The 23088-nt window shown below is 41.7% G+C and overlaps 1 protein-coding gene across 2 annotated transcripts in view; it reads right to left on the reverse strand.

Moving 5' to 3' along the window:
- Positions 1–22363, reverse strand: part of LOC140482777 (caspase-6-like) — a 36173-nt gene extending 13810 nt beyond the window's left edge. The window contains exons 1-4 of one of the 2 annotated variants that reach the window (XM_072580425.1): positions 22179–22363; positions 11151–11192; positions 3509–3545; positions 6–155 (exon numbers count right to left, since the gene is read on the reverse strand). In XM_072580425.1, the coding sequence (XP_072436526.1) occupies positions 6–155; positions 3509–3545; positions 11151–11192; positions 22179–22200 (251 nt within the window). In that variant the 5' untranslated portion in view covers positions 22201–22363. The remainder of the gene's footprint in view (positions 1–5; positions 156–3508; positions 3546–11150; positions 11193–22178) is intronic. The other variant, XM_072580511.1, reaches the window with a different exon arrangement.
- Between the last annotated feature and the right edge of the window lie 725 nt (positions 22364–23088).

A 23088-nucleotide genomic window follows, 5' to 3' on the forward strand; every position in this document is an offset into this window, starting at 1 on the left:
CATACCTTTTATCCAGACTGAATCTATCAGCATTTGTTCCTCCTCTTTCAGGTAAACCCAGATACCAGAAAAAGCGCTCATTGTTGAAGATTAAAGCAATCCCTCGCCTGCGGTGATTCATGTTGTATTCAACAGATGGATCCATGATATCATTGCTGTAACAAAAACAAATCAGCCAAATTCAGAACAATGAAGCAATAACATCCATTTGTCAAGTGGTGATGAACAGTTTCCATGCAGACTAAATGATGAAACAGGATGACCACTTTAATCAGAGCACTGCTGAAAAAGACATGCTGTTGATTCTTTTCATCTTGCAGCCAAGACAATGCTGCATAAGTGTGATGATGGGTTGGCATTATACATGTATAGTTTTGTTTTATTTACTTTTTTTTGTTTCTGAAAAATATGCTTCAATCTTCTCCCTTGGCTATATATTATCATTCAACAAGTTAGGCGCTAACCACTTCTGCTCCATTAAACCACTCGACAACAAACTTTGACATAATTCTCAAAATAATGGGTGAGATTTGTTTCCCCAGTCAATGAAAAATTTAAGTCAACATTTTTAAGAAAAGTGGCAACTCCCAATCTTCATTGCACTCTTCTCAGTGCTACCTATTTTTACACAAGATACTTTATTATGTAGCTTATCCTCTACATGATATATCATAATTTTAAGAAAAGAAAATCAAAGATTCCATCTAATTAAAAGAGTTTTACAAGCAAACATGTTCTGCAATGAATTCTTTAGTTCTTATTGGTGAAATGTTTACCATGAAGGAAAAAAATCTAGCAAGGTTAACCCTCCAAGCTTTAAATGTAACATGTCACAACAGATTATTTTTATAACCACCCACTTAAAATGCAATCCTTCTTTTGCATTCAAGGTTAAGATACGTTTTGCCAAAAAAAACTCAATACTTGAAATACATGCTCATTTATCAACATGCCTAAGGGGCAACTTTTTCCACAGAGGGTGGTGTGTTGGAGGCTAGTACAACTGAGGCTAGTACAACTGCAATATTTAAAAGACATCAGGATGGGTATATGAATAGGAAGGGTTTGGAGAGATTTGGGCCAGATGCTGGCAAGTGGGACTAGATTGAGTTGGGTTGTCTGGTTGGCATGGACGAGTTGGACAAGGGTCAGTTTTCCATGCTGTACACCTCTATGACTATATGGTTGGGAGTTGGAAAGTCATTTCATCCTCAAGCCTGTTGTGCCATTCATCATGACCCCTAGCTAAGTCAGATTTTAGTCTCAATCCATATTCAAGGCTACCTATACCCCCTTAGTCAACAAATAGGCTACCTCTGCCTTAATATTATTCAATGATTCTGCCTCTGCAACTTGGGGGAAGAACTCCAAAAACTTTTATGAACTGCAGAAAAAAAAATTCTCATCTCTGCCTTAAAAAAAGGAGAAAAAGCTGTGCCCCATTACCTAGGAGAAATACCCTTCTATTAATTAATCAATCCCATCAAGTCACCTCAAGATTTCAATAAAAACACCTAAGATTCTTCTAAATGCCAATGAATACAGGTGCCACCTGTCCAATTTTTCCTCATAAGAAAGCCCTTATCTCAGTGAATCTTCTCTTAACTTTGTAATACAATTATGTCCTCTCCTAAACAAGGACATAGAATACCACAGAGTTGTTATGTGCAGTCTCAATATCCTATATTACCATAGTGAAAAAGTCCTTATTTTCATTCCATTCCCATGCCATATATACAATAGCATTCCATTTGACTTTCTAATTGCTTGCTATACCTGCACACTAAGTTTGTCATTCAAAAAGTTGAGGATTATCAGATCTGCCATGAGCTCTGTGAATGGGCCTATGACCACCTTCTATGCTGATTTTTTATGGTACCAGGACACCCAGATCTGTGTCTAAAAGTTCTGCGATCTCTCAAAATTTATAAAATAGTTTCTTTTCTACCTTTCCTGCCGAATTCTGCACTGATTTATTGAAGAACAAACATGATCTTGCTTTAATTCATATTTGCTTTAATTAATATTGCTAGCATTTGCTGCTTTCAATAGAGTAACTGGCTAGGCATTTAAGAGGGCAATTAAGAGGCAACCATATCACTAGGGTCCAGAATTACTATTGGCAACACCAGGGAAAAATGGCATATTTCTTTCTCAGATTGATTTTAATCAATCTAATCATTTTTCACTATTTCTGATATAATGCTTTCATTATCTATTTAACCAAGTATATTCCCACTCCATTCATGATCACTTTGAACAAGTACACAAGACACAGCAAAACATAGAATTAGCAAGATATTATTTATTCTTATAAAATAGAAAATGTGAATGTTGCTGAAAGAAACATTAAAACATGCAGAAAATTCTATAACAAGCCAAGGAATTTGGCTTTCAATATTAAGTACAGAAAGATAAAAATTGGAAATCAGATGTTAAAGTTATCTATATAAAAATGTTAAAGTTTGTATTTTGCTTCAAACTCCCCTTAGACTATCAATAAAATCCTTCAAAAATGTCTTAGTGGTATACTGACGAATTTAGTTGTATATTTACTGCTGTATTTAATCGCCTGCAGTTTCTGAATCTTCAGCACTGAATTAATTGTGCAAGGATCAATGACGTATCACTATTGAGCCATTAGTATAGTTGTTAGTGAATGGGAAGAATAAGCAAAATAAAAAAGCTAGCCTTAATTAATTTGGAGAAACATGATAAATGTAAAACTCCTCATACTGATTTTTTATGAGTTATTAATTCAAATTTTTTGGTAACGTCTGAAGTTAAATTGGTGCTTGTGAGTGATCATCCATGGCTGAGTCATAGTCTTAGAGACATTACTTCATTTACGCCAGTGATCAATCCTCCAGAATTGAAGATTAAGTTTCAGTAATTAAAATCAAATCATTACGGCAACGAAAGTGGCATTCAGCCTGTTTATGTCTGTACCAACTGAATAAACTGGCCACTTATTTTAATCCCATCACCAGCACCTGATCTGTAGCCTTGCAGGTTAACACACTTCAGGTGCAGATCCAGGTTCCTCTTAAATTGAGTGTTTCTGCCGCAGCGAGCAAATTCCAGAGATCCATTACACTCTAGATGAAGAAATTTTACATACATTCTAATTCCTCTACCAATCATCTTAAATGTTTGCTTCTTTGCCATTACTGTATACCATAAAGGGTTTGAACAAAATTATGCACTTTTACCTTTCCAAAAATTTGGATTATAATTAGCAAATAACAGAAATAGGATGGGAGTCAGTCAATTATCCAATTGGCAAGAACAGGCTGTGTGCCTGAAAGATGGACCACAGTGGGTGTGCAGTTAAGAGGTCATGTGAAGAAACCATCAGGAATATAGAGTTGGCAACCCTCGGTGGCATTTCCCTCTCCTCCATCAAACTGGTTTGAAATGACTTCAACTTCAAAGTGAATGGGAATATAATAATTTTTATTTTAAAATTGTAAAATGTCTCAATGTTACATTTAAAAGCATTTGATACCTTCGCAGAATTGTTGGAAAATCAACTTCACAGACAACTGAAAAAAAGAAGAAATTTAACATCAGTGCAAACTTACAATAACGTACATTTGGAGATTTATATTTGTGGTATGCAAGCATCAGCTGCTTGATCCTTGCAGGATCCTTACATTAAAATAATATAATCAATAATCAGTACTTCAAGAATTCTCCAACATCTTAACATTTCCTGCATCAAATTTCATGACAAAGTTTGATCACAGTTTATTTTAGTTTAGAAATAACATGCCATAGAAGGGCACTGAGAACATAAACTTAACCACACTTTCAGAAGAACTACAATACCAGAAAAAAGTCTGCAACCAAACTAAAAAGAGACCTCAGGAAATAAATGGTGAAGCAGATCCAAAACAAAGTGCATAAATAACTAAACTCCGACGAGAAGAGAGGGGATACGGCAGGGAAATTGATCATACCTTCCTCAGTTACAGAATAGAAATAATATCCTGTTTCAGGACCGGGAAGATTTAATTAGAGCCAGGAACAAATATGGGAAAACTTATGTAGTTTATCAATTCGTGAGACTCACTACAATCAGTAGTGTTGCCCTTCTCACTCGAACTAAAAAACCCATAAGAATTAGGAATAGAACTATGCGATTCAACCACTTCATCATAGAATCCCAAGAGTGTGGAAAGAGACAGTTCGGCCCATCGAGTATCTCACCAAAACTCAGCTCCCTGTCACCCTGCATTTACCTTGGCTAATCCACCTCACTTGCACGTCTGGCTACTCTGGACAATTTAGCATAGCTAATCCATCTAACCTGAACATCTGTGGACTGTGGGAGAAAACTGGAATACCCACGCAGACATGTGAAGAATGTGTGTGGAGCTTGCACAGTCACTGAAGGCTGGAATCGAATCCGGGCCCCTGGCACTGTGAAAACTGCAGCGCTAAGCACTGAGTCAGCATTCCGCCCCTACATGGCTGATGTATTGCTCAACCTCATTCTTCTGCCTTCTCCCAGTAACCTTTGATTTCCTTACTAACCAAGAACCTGTCTATCGTGCATACTCTGTTTCATAGATTCACCATACTCTGGCTGAAGAAATTCCTCTTCTCAACTCTAAAACCAATTAACACCAAATGCAAAATGCAATGATCTGGGCCAACCATACTTTTTAAATTAGGAGCAAATTTTGTGCTGCCAAAATCTTGTAGTGGGAGGTAATGTGAAATTTGGTTATTGTGGATTTTTGGGGCTCCATCAGATGGCAGTCTAATAGCTAAATGAAAAAGATAACGGTGAACTCATTATCTTCTACTGTCACAGTACCCTGACGTTAAAGAAAACCTTTATGACTCTAGATTTAGTTCAATAAATTAGCACAAGATCACTAATATACCCTTAGATTATTCTGGAGTTATCCAAATACTATGGAAATCTGTAGGCAGAAGTAAAACTAACCACACTGATTTGATAAAAAGCACAAAAGGTAGACAGTAACAATATATCAGATCTCATGATTCCACATTCCTATAATTAGTAGCACCACAAAAAAAAACAAATTTGTTAACTTAAAGAAATATTTGGATCACTTATCTATAAGTTATCACTGACAAATTCTGTGCAAAACCATCCATGCATAAAAAGAAATACCAAAGTTAGAAACTTACTTGTTAGAACGGAAGCAGTGAAACCACTGAAGGACACTGGCACTGAATAACTGAAGTGCATTTTGAAGGGGGTACAGCAAACAGATAGAGATCATATCAATGGGATAGCTGGAAAAGAGGATGAGGTCCTTCAAGCCGAATTTAGGGAGTTGGAAATAGATTAAACAAGACTCAAAAAGGTAGTTATCTCTGGATTTTAGTGCCACGTGCTAATAAATATAGAAATAGGAATGAACGCTTCGCTGGGGAGATGGTGCAGGAGGGAGGGCTTTAGGTTTCTGCAACATTTGGGATCATTTGTTTGGGGTGATAGGACGAATACAAGGTGGACATGTTACTCCAGAACCAGAATGGGACTAGCATCTTTGCAGGGGGTTTGCTAGTGTTGTTGGGTAGGGTTTAAAGTAACTTGGCAGGTAGGGTGGGATCCTAAGGAAAATATTCAATTGGGGAAATGAGGAAATGAACAGCTAAAATTAGTGGAAACAGCAAGGGGGTCACGGAGGCATGGAAATTATCAGCCAGTTAAGGCACAAGGAAGTTTAGCAAGATTGGATGGTTATTTTAGTGTAGGAGTCTGACAGAAAAAAAGGCAAATGAGCAGAGGGCAGAAGTTAAAACATGGGGGTATGATGTAATTGCTATCAAGAAATGGCTTAGAAGGGGGCAGGATTATCTGCTCAGTATTCCAGTTTATAGGGTCTTCAGGTGAGACTGGTAAGGAGGGAAATGAGGAAGGAAGGAATATTGCAACATTGATCGGGGAACCAATTACATTAAAAGAGGAATGATATCTGAGAAGGCTCCCCAAATGAGGCCAATCATACTGCTACGAGTACACCATAGGCCCCTTAAGTAGATTTTAGTGAAGATCTATAGTTCGTGTTGGGGTTAAAGTTGTTAGTCGGTTCGCTGAGCTGGTTGATTTTCTTGAAAACATTTTGTCTCCCTCCTGGGTGATATCTTCAGTGCTGTGTAGCCTCTGGGTGATGCCCTATCATTGCAATCTGCGCCGAATTTATATAGTTGTCTGTTGTGGCGGGAGGCTGTACTTTCAGTTTGTACTGTAGTGGTTTGTAGATGGGGCCGGTGTTTGTTTATGGAACCAGGCCTCCAGGAGTTCCTGAGCTTGACTTTGTTTTGGCCGTCCCAGTAACGAGATGGTGTCCTTCACGGTGAAGGACGACTGGTTGTGTCATGTTAGTGCAAGTTGATGCTTGTGTATTCTGTTGGTTTGTCCTATGTAATGGTGTATGTTGTTTTTTTAAAATTACATTCGTCCTGCATGTTGTAGGTACAGGGGCTTTTGTCCTGGATAGTAGCTGGCAAAGTGTGCTGTGGATTTGTGTGCTGTCATTATTTCCAGAGGACATAGAAGTTTTGTTGTTAGTTATGATATTTCTAATGTAGAGCAAGATGATCAGTGTTTTTTGGGGGGGGCGCACAGTGCCTTCTTAGTATTGTTTGTATACCAGGCATCAGCAGATCAAGCTGGGACTAATGACAGCAATGGCTGGCCTTCCAGTCAAACTCATTCATGCCGATCAGATATCCTCAATTAATCTAGTCAAAAATCACACAACACCAGGTTATAGTTCAACAGTTTACAAGCTTTTCAAGTGCTGCTCCTTTGTCAAGTAGCTAGCTATCTGACAAAGGAGCAGCACTCCAAAGGTTTGCAACCTGTTGGACTATAACCTGGTGTCGTGTGATTTTTAACTTTGTCCACCCCAGTCCAACACCGGCACTTTCACATCATAAATTAATGTGGTCTCATTTGGCCCACATCCCTCAAAACCGTCCTATTCATAGACCCATCCCTTTTACATATTGTAATTGTACTAGCTTCCACCACTTCCTCTGGCAGCTTATTCCATACATGCACCACCCATTGCATGAAAAAGTTGCAAACGTTGGAGGGGCAGTGGATAGCAAAGGTTACCTCAGAATACACAGGATCTTGATCAGATGGACCAATGGGCTGAGGAGAGGCAACTGCTGTTTAATTTCAGTGTATGTGAGGTGCTGCATTTTAGAAAGGCAAATCAGGGAGACAGGGCAGGTAATTGTACCAGCCTCCACCACTTCCTCCAGCAGCCTATTTCATACATGCACCACTGTCTGCGTAAAAGTGTTGCCCCTTAGATCTCTTTTAAATATTTCTACCCTCACCTTAAACCTATGCCCTCTAGGTTTGGACACCACTATCCAAGGCAGAAGACTTGTCTGTTTACTCTATCCATGCCCCTCATGATTATATAAACCTCCATTAGGTCACCCCTCAGGCTCCGTGCTCCAGGGAAAACAGCCTATTCACCCTCCAACCCTGGCACATCTTTGTATATTTCTTTTTGAATCCTTTCAGGTTTCACAACATCCTTCCTATAGCAGGGAGACCAGAACTACACACGGTGTTCCAAAAATGGCCTTACCAACGTCCTGTACAATCACAATATGACCTCCCATCTCCCATACTCGATGCACGAACCAATAAAAGGCAAGCATACTACATGCCTCTTTCACTATCTGGGCTACCTACGATTCCACTTTCAAGGAATATATACCTGCACTCCAAGGTCTCTTTGTTCAGCAACACTCCCCAGGACCTTACTGTTAAGCGTACAAGTCCTACTAAGATTTGCCTTTCCAAAATGCAACACATCACATTCATCTAAATTAAACTCCATCTCCCACTCCTCAGCCCATTGGCCCATCTGATCAAAATCCCAATGTAACCTGAGGTAATATTCTTTGCTGTCCAATACACCTCCAATTTTTGTGTCATCTGCAAACTTACTAACCACACCTACTATGTTCACATTTATAAAAATGACGAAAAGCAGTGGATCCAGCACCAATCCTTGTGGCACACCGTTGGTCACAGGACTCCAGCCTGAAAAGCAACCCTCCAACACTACCCTGTCTTCCACATTCGAGCCAGTTCTATATTCAAACAGCTAGTTCTCCCTCTATTCCATATGAACTACCTTACTAACCAGTCTGCCATGAGGAACCTTGTCAAACGCCTTACTGAAGTCCATACAGATCATGTTTACCACTCTGCCTTCAATCCTCTCAGTAACTTCTTCAAAAACCTCAATCAAGTTCGTGTGACACGATTTCTCATGTACCATGCTGACTAACCCTAATTAGTCCCTGCCTTTCAAAACCTGTCCCACCAGGTTCCCTCCTACAACTTGTTCACCAATGTCAGACTCACCAGCTTTTCAAATAGTCTCACAATGTTAGTCAATCTCCAGTCTTCAGGCACCTTACCTGTGGCCATCGATGATACAAATATCTCAGCAAAGTGCTCAGCAGTCACTTCCTGAGCTTCAGGGTACACCTGATCAGGTCCCGAGGATTTATCACCTTTATGTGCCATTTTCTCCCTCGTTATCCTTTTGGTCCTTAATGTATTTGTAAAATCCATTTGGATTCTCCTTCACCCTATTTGCCAAAGCTATTTCATGTCCCTTTCTTGCCCTCCTGAATTCCGTCTTAAGTATACTCCAACTTCCTTTATACTCTTCTCGGGAATCACTTGATTTCTACTATCTATACCTGACACATGCTTCCTTCTTACTCTTGACCAAAACTTCAATATTTCAGTCATCCAGCACTCCCTATACCTACAAGCCTTACCCTTCACTCGAACACTGTTTCTGGACTCGTCATCTCATTTTTAAAGGCTTCATATTTTCCAGCCGTCTAAGAGAAACACAGAGGTAAATAGAGGATAAGGAAACGAGTACACTAACTATCGCTAGTGAAAAAGAACTAGGGAAACTAATAGGCTGAAAGGCTCCTAAGTCCCTTGGCCATAATGCCAAATTTTTAAAAAGTAGCTACGCAGATAATGGACAACAGTCTTCCAAGAATCCTTGAATTCTGGAAAAGCCCAAGAGAACTGGAAAACGGTTCAACTCATCCGTGCCAACCAGACATCCAAATCTGACCTAGTCGTATTTGCCAGCATTTGGCCCACATCCTCCAAATCCTTCCTATTCAAATATGCATTGAGATGCTTACAAATGCTGTAACTGTACACACCTCCACCACTTTCTCTGGCAGCTTGCTCCATACGCACACCACCCTATGTGTGGAAAAAGTGATCCTTTGGGTCCTTTTTAAATCTTTCTCCTCTCACCTTAAACCTATTCCCTCTAGTTTTGGACTACCCCATCCTAGGAGAAACATCTTGGCTATTCACTGTAATCATGATTTTATTAGCCTCTATAAGGTCACCTCTCAGTTTCTGACATTCCAGGGGGAAAACGTCCCAGCTTATTCAGCTTCTCCCTATAGCTCAAACCCTCCAGTCAGCACCCTGAAATTTAACAATATCCTTCCTATAGAAGGACAAGCAGAACTGTACATGGTATTCTAAACGTGGCCTCACCAATGTCCTGTACAGCCACATGACATCCCAACTCCTTTGTTAATGTTATGACCAATGAAGGCAAGCATACCAAATGCGCTCACCACCCTGTCTGTGACTTCATTTTCAAGCAACTATGCACCTGTTTTTATAAAAGGTGATAATAAGCAGGATAGATAAAGGCAAAGCAGTGGATACAATATATATGGCTATTTAATAGCCCATGGTGCTTGGGGTAGTATATCAGCATGGATAAGGGATTCACTAACTAATAGAAGACAGAAAAATGGGATACCAGGGGCTTTTTCAGGATGACAAGCTGTAATTAGTAGACTGGCACAGGGATCAAAGCTAGGGTCACAATATATCAGATGACACAGGGAACAGAGGAATATAGACAAGTAGGTGGGCAAAACCTTGGCAGATAGAATATAAAAATGTGCTGTTTCTTACTGTAGTCTCCCAATGAATTTAATGATTCATCTATTCTTCCTGCCACAGAGGGGTTGAGGGTCCTCATGCTTAAAATCAACAAAATGCTGACATACAAATTCAGCAGGTAATAGGGCAGGAAAATAAAATGTTGGTCATTATTTCAAAGGGAATGGAGTATAAAAATAGCTAGGTCCTGCTGTAGCTATACAAGAAGCTAGTTAGATCACACCAAGAATACTGTAAATAGTTCGAGTCCACTTATCTGAAGGAAAGATATACTGACTTTGGAGGCAGGCAAGAGATCCCAAGGGCAGAGGATTTTATAAGGAGAGACTGAGCAGGTGGGTCTATATTCCAAGGAGTTTAAAAAATGATACTTGATCTTTTTGAAATGTACAGGATTCTTAGGGAGCTTGACTGAATAGGTGTTGAGAGGTGGTTTCCTCCTGCAGAAAAACCTAAGACCAGAGGACATAATCGCAGAGTTAGGGTTGTTGACATAATAGAGGTGAGCGAAATTTTTCCACTTAGAGTAGGGAATTTGTGGAATTCTTTGCCATAGATGACAATTGGGATTGTGTTTTTAAATATATTCAAGGCTGAGATAGGTCAATTTTTAAATCAATAAGGGTTATGGAAAAGGGCAGGAAAACAGAGTTGAGAATTACCAGATCAGCTACAATCTCATTGAATAGCAGAGCAAACTCGATGGGCTGAACAGACTACTTCTGTTCCAGTTTAAGTTCAAGAGACAGACTGATAAATAGGGCTGAATGGCCTGGTCTTACTCCTATATTTCCTCGGCAACAAAATCATTCATTAGTGTAAGACAACTAAACTAACTCAACAATCAATTGTTAAATATTTCAGCTAAATGACTACAGATGCTAATTCAGTTTCCTCATTGTCCAGCTTGAGGTATAGCTGTACTATTTCAATTGGAGCATCAAGACTCAAAACAATATCAACGTTCAAACAAAAAACTTTTTTGATTTTGCAGTGAGAAATACATCAGAACTGACATAGTTCTGCTTTCAAAAAATGGGGAAGTGACCCCAAACATTTTTTTGTTTAAAACTAATGAATCTGACAATTACAACCTTCAAAAGTAAGCAATGCAAGTTATACTGTTAACGCTATTCTCTTTCAAAATAAAAAGTTTACTTACCATTTGCATTTTGTTCAACAGATTTACCATCTTGAACGACAACTAGGAATAAAGCAACATCTTTAATGCGAGAAAAACCTCAATATTGACAGTAGATTTAACTATATAGCAGCTGAGGCAATTAGTGGACTAACTTCACATTTTAAGTTAGACATGAAAAGTAATCAGTCCTTTTATCACGCTAGTTTATTGGCAACGGGAATACAAAGACTGCTTGAGGGTTCTTGTGGTGCATGGTAGTTTCCCACCAGAAGGCCCGGATTAAAGTCTCATCTGGTCGAGAACTGAGTAATAGCATTTTCTAATCAATTTGCTCAGAAATATCTACAAAGACTGCTTGATAACAGTATTGCTGTTGAACACCTCACAATTTCACCAATTTGATGTCAGATTTGAAATTTGGTCAGAGTTGGTAAAGGCAAAGTCCTTATCTCTCTCACATTGTGGCCAGCTTTCTTCAAGGTCAGCAGCAAGTTTTACACTTTTGCAGGCTTCAAAATCTAGTTTAAAAAAAAAATCACACAACACCAGGTTATAGTCCAACAGTTTAATTGGAAGCACACTAGCTTTCGGAGCACCGCTCCTCAAAATCTAGCCCATTCTTGGAGCACAATTTGAAATAATGAGTTGTTTAATTTCAATGATCATAATATCTAATAGGTTAATTTGGCTTTTTTTCCCCAATTTATATAGAAACGATTGTACACTTCCTATTATATTTCAGATGATGTTATAGAAAATATTCACTGGAAGCTCGAAGCAGATTAATTGCTTTAATCAAAACTATTAGCCATGGTCTGCTTGAATTATTTCGCCTCAAGAAAAGAATATTCAGAAAACTACCTTTTCTACTTTTGAATTCTTTGCCATCTCTTTTACCCAATCTCCAATATTTTGTATGCTTATAGTGTATTCTCAATCATCATTGAATTAACTGCTGGAATCACATTATTTTCAGAGAAACATGGAACACAAACCAACATAAAAACCGAGGAAATGGCAATTGATAACTTCAAAGTTGAAAAAGCAGCAAAAAGATGACAACTGAAAAATGACCCTGAATGCAATGATATTTCAAATAAAAAGGAAAAACATACATTCAAAATTTAAGAAAAAAGGAAGAAATCCAACAAACATTATCCATACTGTAAAGAAGAGCTGTACAGCTCCCAATCTGCAACCTCCTAAATTATAACACTGCAAACACAGAAATGTTTTATGCCTCTAGCCACATGTTCTAGATTACTACCATGCTTTAGATTTTTAAAAACTCCAACCTTAACTCCACGAATCCTTCTAAAAATTAGTTCAAGTTCACAATGTAATTATTGACTTCTCAACCAAAGAAAGATTTGGAAACATTTTGATCAATAAGGAATATAGTGTAGATGACTTTCAATGTGGAGAAATGGGATGTGATTCATTTTGGTAGAAATAATACAGAGATAATAATAATAAAAAGATACAATTCTGAAGGTGTTAAAACAGAGGGATCTGGGTATGTAAGTGCATAACAAGCTTATCTTTGCTAATTTAAGGTGCAATTGTCAGAGCTATTAATAACGCAAATTGTGTCCTAGGCTTCTTCAGAAGAAGCAAGAAAGGCATTTTAGAACTTGTACAAAACACTGGTTTGACCTCAACCGAAATATTATATTCACTATTGGATTGGATGGGGTGCAGAAAATATTTTGATAGAGGAATTCAAAACCATGGGGTACAAGAAATCGTGAGGCACGTGAATAGAGTAGATAGGATAAAACTGTTTTCATTTGTGAAAAGATTGAAAACAAAAAAGTTACAAATTTCAAATAAACAATCAGCTGGAAACAAAAGCCAACAGGAGAAAAGACATCTTCACGCAGTGAATGGTTAGGACCTGGATTGCACTTTGACACTATGATGGATGCAAGTTTAATTGAGACATTCACGATGAAACATGACTAAAAAGGAATATTATGCAGGGTTACAGGAAGGCAACTGACTGTATGGAGTTTGCACATTCTCCCAGTGTCTGCATGGGTTTCCTCTGGTTGTTCCTGTTTCCTCCCACAGTCCAAAAATGTGCAGGTTAGGTGAACTGGCCACGCTAAATTGCCTGCCGTGTTAGGTGAAGAGGTAAATGTAGGAGAATGGGTCTGGGTGGGTTGCGCTTCGGTGGGTCGCGCTTCGGTGGGTCAGTGTGGACTTGTTGGGCTGAAGGGCCTGTTTCCACACTGTATCTAATCTAACCTAAGAATACAAGTAAACTGCTCAAAGCACGAATGCAGATATGATGGACCTTTTGAAGTACTGCACCATTCTCCTCAAAGTTCATGATACCTTCAAGTTTCTTATCACATGAACATTTGAAATTGTGCCTCACACTTCTCTGGATTAAATTCCATTTACCACTTTTCGGTCTTTGTGACAAGACTACAAATAACTTATTACACTGGTCAGAATCAATAATGAAGGCAGAACAGTAATCAATTCAAGCTCAAGGCAGGTCAAAAAAAAAATATATTTGAGGGCTAATGAAGTTTCTCCAAATATCTCCCTTCCCCAGAGAAAAATGCTGAAAGTTGATGCTTCATTTTGTGTATTTGTCAATATTTTGGAATGTGCAATGTAGGTGGGCATTAGTTTCCTTTTAAATCCAAACAAAAGGGGTTTTACATATTCTTTATAGAAAACTATACATATTTGTTACTTAAAATTTTATTTTACAGTTGGAATGATGGAAAAATCGGCATTCATTGCAGATAACTTGCTGTTTGTCTCCAAAGGTTATGATGTCTGGAGACATGCAATTAAGCACCAAAAAAAACCCAGAAAAATCACCATCCTTTATTCCCTATTACACTGCAGAGCTTACTGTTGACTAATGTCCCTGCTATTAGTAATGGTCAACAACTTTCAGATCATTGCACTAACTCTTCTTATGTTTATTATTGCTGTTGGAAATTTTTGAAAAAGATAAACACAATATTATAGAAATACAACAGGATTGATAATGAGGTGTTAACTATGGTTTTAGCCTATATACCAATTCAGATCCCCTTCTGAACAACTTGCAGTCAGAGTCGTAGAGATATACAGCACGTAAACAGACCCTTTGATCCAACTCGTCCATGCCGACCAGATATCCCAACCCAATCTAGTCCCACCTGCCAGCACCCAGCCCATATCCCTCCAAACCCTTCCTATTCATATACCCATCCAAATTCCTTTTAAATGCTGCAATTGTACCAGCCTCCAGCACTTCCTCTGGCAGCTCATTCCATACACGTACCACCCTCTGTATGAAAAACTTGCCCCTTAGATCTCTTTTATATCTTCCCCCTCTCACCCTAAACCTATGCCTTCTAGTTCTGGACTCCCCCACGCCAGGGAAAAGACTTTGTCTTTTATCCTATCCATGCCCCTCAATTTTGTAAACATCTATAAAGGTCACCCCACAGCCTCTGACGGTCCAGGGAAAACAGCCCTAGCCTATTCAACCTCTCGATATAGCTCAAATCCTCCAACCCTGGCAACATCCTTGTAAATCTTTGCTGAACCCTTTCCAGTTTCACAACATTTTTCTGATAGGAAGGAGACCAGAATTGCACACAATATTCCAACAGTGGTCTAACCAATATCATATACAGCCGCAACATGACCTTCCAACTCCTGTACTCAATAGTCTAACCAATAAAGGAAAGCATACCAAACGCCATCTTTACTATGCTATGAACCTGCACTCCGAGGTCTCTTTGTTCAGCAAACTCCCGAGGACCTACCATGAAGTGTAGAAGTCCTGCTAAGATTTGCTTTCCCAAAATGCAGCACCTGGCATTTATCTTAATTAAACCCCATCTGCCACTTCTCAGCCCATTGGCCCATCTGATCAAGATCCCGTTGTAATCTGAGGTAACTTTCTCCGCTGTCCACTACACTCCAATTTGGGTGTATGCTCACGTCCAAGTCATTTATATAAATGACGAAAAGTAATTGACCCAGAACTGATCCTTGTGGCACTCCACTGGTCACAGGCTTCCAGTCTGAAAAACAATCCTCCACCACAACCATCTACCTTTGAGCCAGTTCTGTATCCAAATAGCTAGTTCTCTCTGTATTCCATGAGATCTAACCTTGCTAATCAGTCTCCCATGGGGAACCTTGTCAAAAGCCTTACTGAAGTCCATATAGATTACATCTACCATTCTGCCCTCATCAATCCTCTTTGTTACTTCTTCAGAAAACTCAATCAAGTTTGTGAGAAATGATTTCCAACACACAAAGCCATTTTGACTATCCCTAATCAGTCCTTGCCTTTCCAAATCATGTACATCCTGTCCCTCAGGATTCCCTCTAACAACTTCCCAACAGCGACGTCAGGCTCACTGGTCTATAGTTCCCTAGCTTGTCTTTACCACTCTTCTTAAACAGTGGCACCATGTTAGCCAACCTTCAGTTTCCGGCACCTCACCTGTGACTATTGATGATACAAGAGGCCCAGCAATCACTTCCTTAGTTCCCACAGAGTTCTAGGGTGGAAAATTATTATTTGTACTGATGAATAATTTCTATTACAGCTACTTAGTATATTTTTCCTCAGTTTACATTTCAGTTTCTATTATCTAGGAAGTGCATTAGCCAAATGTGTAACAAGTGAATGCTATTTGCTGTCTATGATCGTTCTTCTATGTAATTGGCTGCTTACCTGGTTTGATCACATCACTGAAGATATTCTCAACTCAGTGCCAGATTCAAATTGACAATTAAAAAAAAAGAGAGAGAATCCACACCAGATGTACTACTAGTACTTTTCAAGTACCTCTCAGGGGTCAGTAGTGAGTTATGTTAATCAGCCACTAACCGCAAATTTAGGCTCAAATGATCCTTTTTTGTTTGTATCGGCAATTTATTAATCTTACTCCAAACGAAACAGAAAACAGGATTAGGTCATTGAGCCCACTGAACACATTTTACTATTTAACAGGATCATGGCTGATCAGACAGACATTCTTAATGTCGACTTTCCTCACCTTTCCCCATAAACGTTGAATCCTCTACTGTGGCTCAGTGGTGAGCACTGCTGTCCCACTGCACCAGGGACCAAGGTTTGATTCCAACCGTAGGCAACTGTGCATGGAGTTTGCACATTCTCCCAATGTTTGCGTGGGTGTCCGCTAGGTACTCCTATTTCCTCCCACAGTCGAATGATGCGCAAGTTAGGTGCATTGGCCATGCTAAATTGCCCATAGTGTTCAGGGATGGGTAGGTTAGGGACATTAGCCATGGAAACTGCAGAGTTACAGGGATAGGGTCTGGGAATGGGTCTAAGTGGGATGCTCTTCCAAGGGTTGGTTGGACTTGTTGGACTGATTGGCCTGTTTCTACACGAAGGGACTCTGCGATATGATCGAGAATCTTAGTTTTAAATCTACACAAAGATTCCGCTTCCACAGTTCTCTGTGGCAAGGAATTCCGAAGGCCTTCAATTCTCAGTGTAGTGATTCCTCCTCTGTTCAGTCTCACCTCATTATTCTGCAACTATGACTTCTGATCCAAGACTCGCCCATGAGGAGAAACATCCTCTCAGCATTTACCCAGTCAAGCCCCTTAAGAATCCTCTTTGTTTCAATGAAATCATCCTTCAATCTTCTAAACTCCAGAAAGTAGAATCACAATCTATTTAGCCTTTGCTCTAAGACAATCCATCCATACCAGGAATCGTTTCAATGAATGTTTGCTTAACTGCTTCCAATGAAACAAGATGACCATACTGCTCACAGTTCCATAGATGTGACCTTACCAACATCTTGAACAGTGTGGTAAGACTTTGCTAATGTATTAACAAATTTTGCCCAAATAACTTAATATTTCTGTGAGCCATTTGTATCCCTCTCAGTTTTTCCACCTATTTGTGTGTTGATGCAAATTTCGCTACAGTTAGCAAGTTTTGCGAAGATTTGTAGCTCAAGGTGAGGTTCTGGATGTAGGTTTGCTCGCTAAACTGAAAGGTTTGTTTGCAGACATTTCGACACCACACTAGGTAACATCATCAGTGTGCCTCCGGATGAAGACTTTCCTTCCTTTCCTTTCCGTTCCCGACAGCATTAATATATTATTGTAAACAGTTGTAGTCCCAGCACTGATCTTTTTGGAACCCTACCAGTCACCTGTCTCCAACCTAAAACAGTACCACTTATCCCCACTTGCTGTTTCCTATGAGCCAATTCTCTTTCCATGACAACATACCATCTCCAACACTGTGGGCTCTTATGTTGTGACTTAACCTTTTTTTGAAGTATTGTTGAATGCCTTCTGGAGGACCAAATACAAAGCACATAATGGTTTCACTCTTATCACTTGGGTTGAGACTTCCTCAAAAAAACTCTAATAAATTAATCAGGCATGAGTTTCATTTTGTGAAGCCATGCTGACTGTTTGATTACATTTATGATTTTCCAAATGCTCTGCTACTATTTCCTTAATAAAGTTATCCCAATACTTTTCTTGCAATAGCTATTTGACTAACTGGTCTATAGATGGTCGCTTTTTGCCTCCCTTTTAGAAATATGGGTGTCAGATTAGCAATTTTCCAATTCTCTGATATCTCTCCAGAATCTAATGATTTAAAAACAAAACATACAGAAAATAGAGGACACAAATCATAACTTATTAGCACAAAATAATTTTAGGATTGCATACAATTCCCTCAAATCATCTCTTGCTTTCCCCTAAACATGTTTCATTTAGTGGAGCTGGAGTATAAGCTTCCGTAGAAAATGTTGTGTTTTTAAAATAAAAAATGAAATATTCTAGTTATTGACTAATCCACAAGAAGTATTTAAAATTAGACTTTAAAATCAAATGCCAAATGGGAAAACAAAGTGAACTTCGGGTTTGCAAGATATCCAAAACTATTCCTGCTCAAAGCTACTGCCCCAGTTCATTTTCTCTCCAAATCTGTACCCAGGTAACAGATATTGTAATTGCAATTTAATAATACAGTACATCCCAACTCAGCCACTCTACGAAATAATCTCACTATTTAGTCATATGTCTTTCATCTCTCAGTGGACTCGCTATGGAATCATTTTTTCTACTTGACTCCCATGTCCCTGATTTGACCTTGAAATAAGCATTCTTGTACTTCCTACTTCAGACTCACAGCTTTTTAAAAATTCTTCAATTTGATTGGTTAAGGAGACACACAGTTGTTGCCTTGCAAAGGGCACTGCTGTTTGGGTGATGCAAACATGTACAAAACACCAATAATAGACTATGGGCAAGTGCAAATCAGGCATTTGTTCTACACTCCTAGCAAAATCTGAGCCAACAATTTGCTGCTTATAAAAGAGTAAATATCTAGTGTCAAAGACGTAAAAAAGTGTAGTGATTCAGGTGAAACACTAAACACTGTATGAATTCTCCATGTTATCTAAACCGAGTGAAGCATTGTCTTCCTGAAACAATCTGACCCATTTGCAACTTAAAATAGTGGCTGTATTTGTGGTTTATTCATTTAATAGCAATTTTGCTATTTGCTTGTAACTATTCCACTGGTGCACAGTGACAAAGAAGCCACTTTCATAGTTTGATCACGTGCTCTGAATTCAAACAGTAATGTGAACTGAATTGGAATAGGATTTTATTTCATAACATTACAAAAGGCACAGCCACCTTGCCTACCCCAATGTCCAATTGATTTTGATTGATTTACAGCACTAATGTACAAGACATGAACTTATTGATTCTAACCTCTGCTCTTCATACAAGACTACTCAAATTCTAATTCACATACATAAAAAAGAAAATGCAAATAATCAAACAAACCAATTACATGAACAGATAGTGTACAAGGAACAAATGGCCTTTCACAGACTATTTTTAGACTTTGCACTGTGCCAATGATTTTTCTTTTGTACAGCCGAGATTACACTTACATCTTGCTGCTCCTTGGATGCTGCCTGAACTGCTATGCTCTTCCAGCACCACTAATCCAGAATACATTTACATCTTGTTTTACCAATAAAGTTCCAGGAGTACATTAGTATAAAAATTTGCATTTTCCTGACATTTAAAGAGTGTTTACAATCTGCACTTAACTTTGAATTCAGTTAAATTAAACTAAAATTGTGAAAAAGATTGTATCCAGTGCTTAAATTATCTAATTAAACCATTGGATAATTATTGGTTTCACACAAACGAAACTGAATTTACAAGATTGATCTTTCACCAACTACAGAAATCACAAAGATTGCAGGACTTCCTTCTCGACTAAAAAATAAACCTTTCATGACAGCAGATCTGCACTCATCTAGAACTTAAACAAATTTGGCCTAGTCTTTTCAAAAATAAACTCTAATAGAATAGCCATAATTTTATGCACTGCAGTCACAGATAGCAGGATACCCCAAATTATGCTATTTAAAGTCTTACTAGTTTTGGGAAACAGATTTTAGTTAAACATGCTCAAGTTTAAAATACACCAAGTATGTAACATGTGCATCAAGTTAGCCTGCATGGCAAGTTGCGACTTGTCTCTTTAGCTCTTCACCAAAAATAACTTTCACAAGAGACTGGGGTGAACAAAATTTAAAAATCACAGATGACAAAGGAGCTGTACTCCAAAAAGCCTGTAGTTCCAAATAAACTGGTTGGACTGTAACCTGATGTGTGGTTTGATGAAAGCAGAGATAAAAACCAGAAAGCGTCCACACATTTAAAGTGACAACGCGTTTAAAGAAATGCAAAAAGCGTTCACTTTCAAGTGTGCAACTACATCCAGCATTGCAAGCTTCTTGCATCCATTGTTCCTACATTTCTGTGGATTACAGATACAATAGAAAAGAATGACCAAGTGTATATTTTGTAATGTCTCTCTCACTCCTTTATTCCTTCAGCTGCAAGCTGCCACTCACTCCTCTTCTGGCGAATACTGTCCCTAAACCTTCCTCTTCTATTCTGTGCACTCCCACCCTCTCACTTTCCCTTAAATAAAGTCGCAAGTTTCAGCCTCCAAGAACGCCGTGCAGGACAACAAGCAATTCTCGAGAATAAAAAAACCGGAGGAATTGTTTTTTTTAAAAAGTGTTTCAACCTCAATTTCTTTCAACATTTTCATTCATTAGTTACATGACGAAGTGGTGGATAACAGAAGAGAGTGGACAATTCTGCTTGCTTTAGTTTCTCAAAGAACATCTCAACTCTTCTTCAGCAATATCACTCCAGTCTTACCACCAAATTATATTAGCCTAACTGCACGTTCAACTTTGCCACACACGTTCTTATTGTAACTGTTCAATTCGCTCATCCTTCACACTAATTTAAAAAATATGCTTCTTAGATTTGCTATCAATCATAGCAAAGACAGCTGCATTTGAAAGTTACTGCTTTCCGCGTGCACTTCACTATCGGCGTTTTGTTTTTTTGGAGACGGTGAATGTGACCGGATTGTGTTACCCGAGAAGTCTCGGCGAGCTGCTGGGAGTGCATCTTCTCGATCGGACGCACCGCAGCAGCCAGACATCGGGAGAGAGGGGAGGGGAGACAGACGGGTGATACCACTGTCCACAGGCGGAAGGTGTGGTTTTTGCAAACGGGGCTGCCTCCGAGGGGAGTGGGGGGGGGGGAGGAGTGAGTGGGGGGGGGGGGGGGGGGGGGAGGAGTGAGTGGGGGGGGGGGGGGAGGAGTGAGTGGGGGGGGGGGGGGGGAGGAGTGAGTGGGGGGGGGGGGGGGAGGAGTGAGTGGGGGGGGGGGGAGGAGTGAGTGGGGGGGGGGGGAGGAGTGAGTGGGGGGGGGGGGGAGGAGTGAGTGGGGGGGGGGGGAGGAAGAGTGGGGGGGGGAGGGGAAGAGTGGGGGGGGGAGGGGAAGAGTGGGGGGGGGAGGGGAAGAGTGGGGGGGGGGGGGGAAGAGTGGGGGGGGGGGAGGGGAAGAGTGGGGGGGGGAGGGGAAGAGTGGGGGGGGGAGGGGAAGAGTGGGGGGGGGAGGGGAAGAGTGGGGGGGGGGAAGAGTGGGGGGGGGGAAGGGGAAGAGTGGGGGGGGAAGGGGAAGAGTGGGGGGGGGAGGGGAAGAGTGGGGGGGGAGGGGAAGAGTGGGGGGGGAGGGGAAGAGTGGGGGAGGGGAAGAGTGGGGGGGGGAAGAGTGGGGGGGGGGGAGGGGAAGAGTGGGGGGGGGGAGGGGAAGAGTGGGGAGGGGAAGAGTGGGGGGGGGGAGGGGAAGAGTGGGGGGGGGGAGGGGAAGAGTGGGGGGGGGAAGAGTGGGGGGGGGGGGGGAAGAGTGGGGGGGGAGGGGAAGAGTGGGGGGGGGGAGGGGAAGAGTGGGGGGGGGAGGGGAAGAGTGGGGGGGGGGGGAGGGGAAGAGTGGGGGGGGGGGAGGGGAAGAGTGGGGGGGGGGAGGGGAAGAGTGGGGGGGGGGAGGGGAAGAGTGGGGGGGGGAAGACGGGGGGGGAAGAGTGGGGGGGGGGAAGAGTGGGGGGGGGAAGACGGGGGGGGGAAGAGTGGGGGGGGGGGAAGAGTGGGGGGGGGAAGAGTGGGGGGGGGGGAAGAGTGGGGGGGGGGGGGAAGGGGGGAAGAGTGGGGGGGGAAGAGTGGGGGGGGGGAGGGGGGAAGAGTGGGGGAGGGGAGGGGGGGGAGGGTGGGGAGGGGGGGAGTGGGTGGGGTCGGAGAGGTCAAACGCCGCCTTTGAAGGTGATTCCGACTCCCAGACAGTGAGTATCTGGGAGCGTGGACACTAACAGGAGGAACGAGGCGATGCCAGGTGACCCCGACCCCCCCGACCCCCCGACCCCCCCGATCCCCCGATCCCCCGACCCCCCGACCCCCCGATCCCCCGATCCCCCGACCCCCCGATCCCCCGATCCCCCGATCCCCCGACCCCCCGATCCCCCGACCCCCCCGATCCCCCGACCCCCCGATCCCCCGACCCCCCGACCCCCCGACCCCCCGATCCCCCGACCCCCCGATCCCCCGACCCCCCGATCCCCCGACCCCCCGATCCCCCGACCCCCCGATCCCCCGACCCCCCGATCCCCCGACCCCCCGATCCCGGTACCTGGCTCCTGGTTCGCTGCCATGGGCTCGGTACCGCTCCGTGGGGATTCTTCTCTCTGTCTCCTTCCTTTTTTCGCTCTCTCCCCTTCTATTTCTCTCTCTCTCTCTCTCTCTCTCTGTGAGCTCCTTTGTCTTTCTCTTTGTTTATCTCTTTCCCTTTCTCTCCCTCAATCCGGGTCTTTTTTTTCTTTCCATGAGCATGCGCATCCTGCAAATCGATGAAGTGCCGCCTCCCGCTCCGCCGGCGGTGATTGGCCCACGCGGCTGTCAATCAGCCCGGTGGCCGCAGGTGTGGACTCCTGTGCTACACCTGGTGCAGCTCGCGCTTAGCCCATCCTTCAGGGAGAGGCATAGCCTTTGGCACGTTCACTGGGTATCGTTACTCTGCAGTTTGCACATTGGAAGGAGCAACTTGGTAGAGTTCTTTGAACCTTGTCCGTTGAGAAGCAGTAACTTTAAACTATCATTTGGTGTTGATGCATGCATAAATGCAGTCGAGTGTTTCCAGTATGTTCTTGTTTTTGTTTTGCATTATTGGCTGCTGTTTTCAGTGCCTTGAGATATTACTGGATTAGTGGTGCTGGAAGAGCACAGCAGTTCAGGCAGCATCCAACGAGCAGCGAAATCAACGTTTTGGGCAAAAGCCCTTCATCAGGAATAAAGGCAGTGAGCCTGAAGCATGGAGAGATAAGCTAGAGGAGGGTGGGGTGGGGAGAGAGTCACAGAGTACAATGGGTGAGTGGGGGAGGAGATGAAGGTGATAGGTCAAGGAGGAGACGGTGGAGTGGATAGGTGGAAAAGAAGATAGGCAGGTCGGACAAGTCAAGGAGACAGTAACTGAGCTGGAAGTAGAAACTAGGATGAGGTGGGGGAAGGGGAAATGAGGAAGCTGTTGAAGTCCACATTGATGC

The sequence above is a fragment of the Chiloscyllium punctatum genome, chromosome 1, assembly GCF_047496795.1.
Source record: "Chiloscyllium punctatum isolate Juve2018m chromosome 1, sChiPun1.3, whole genome shotgun sequence".
NCBI lineage: Eukaryota > Metazoa > Chordata > Chondrichthyes > Orectolobiformes > Hemiscylliidae > Chiloscyllium > Chiloscyllium punctatum.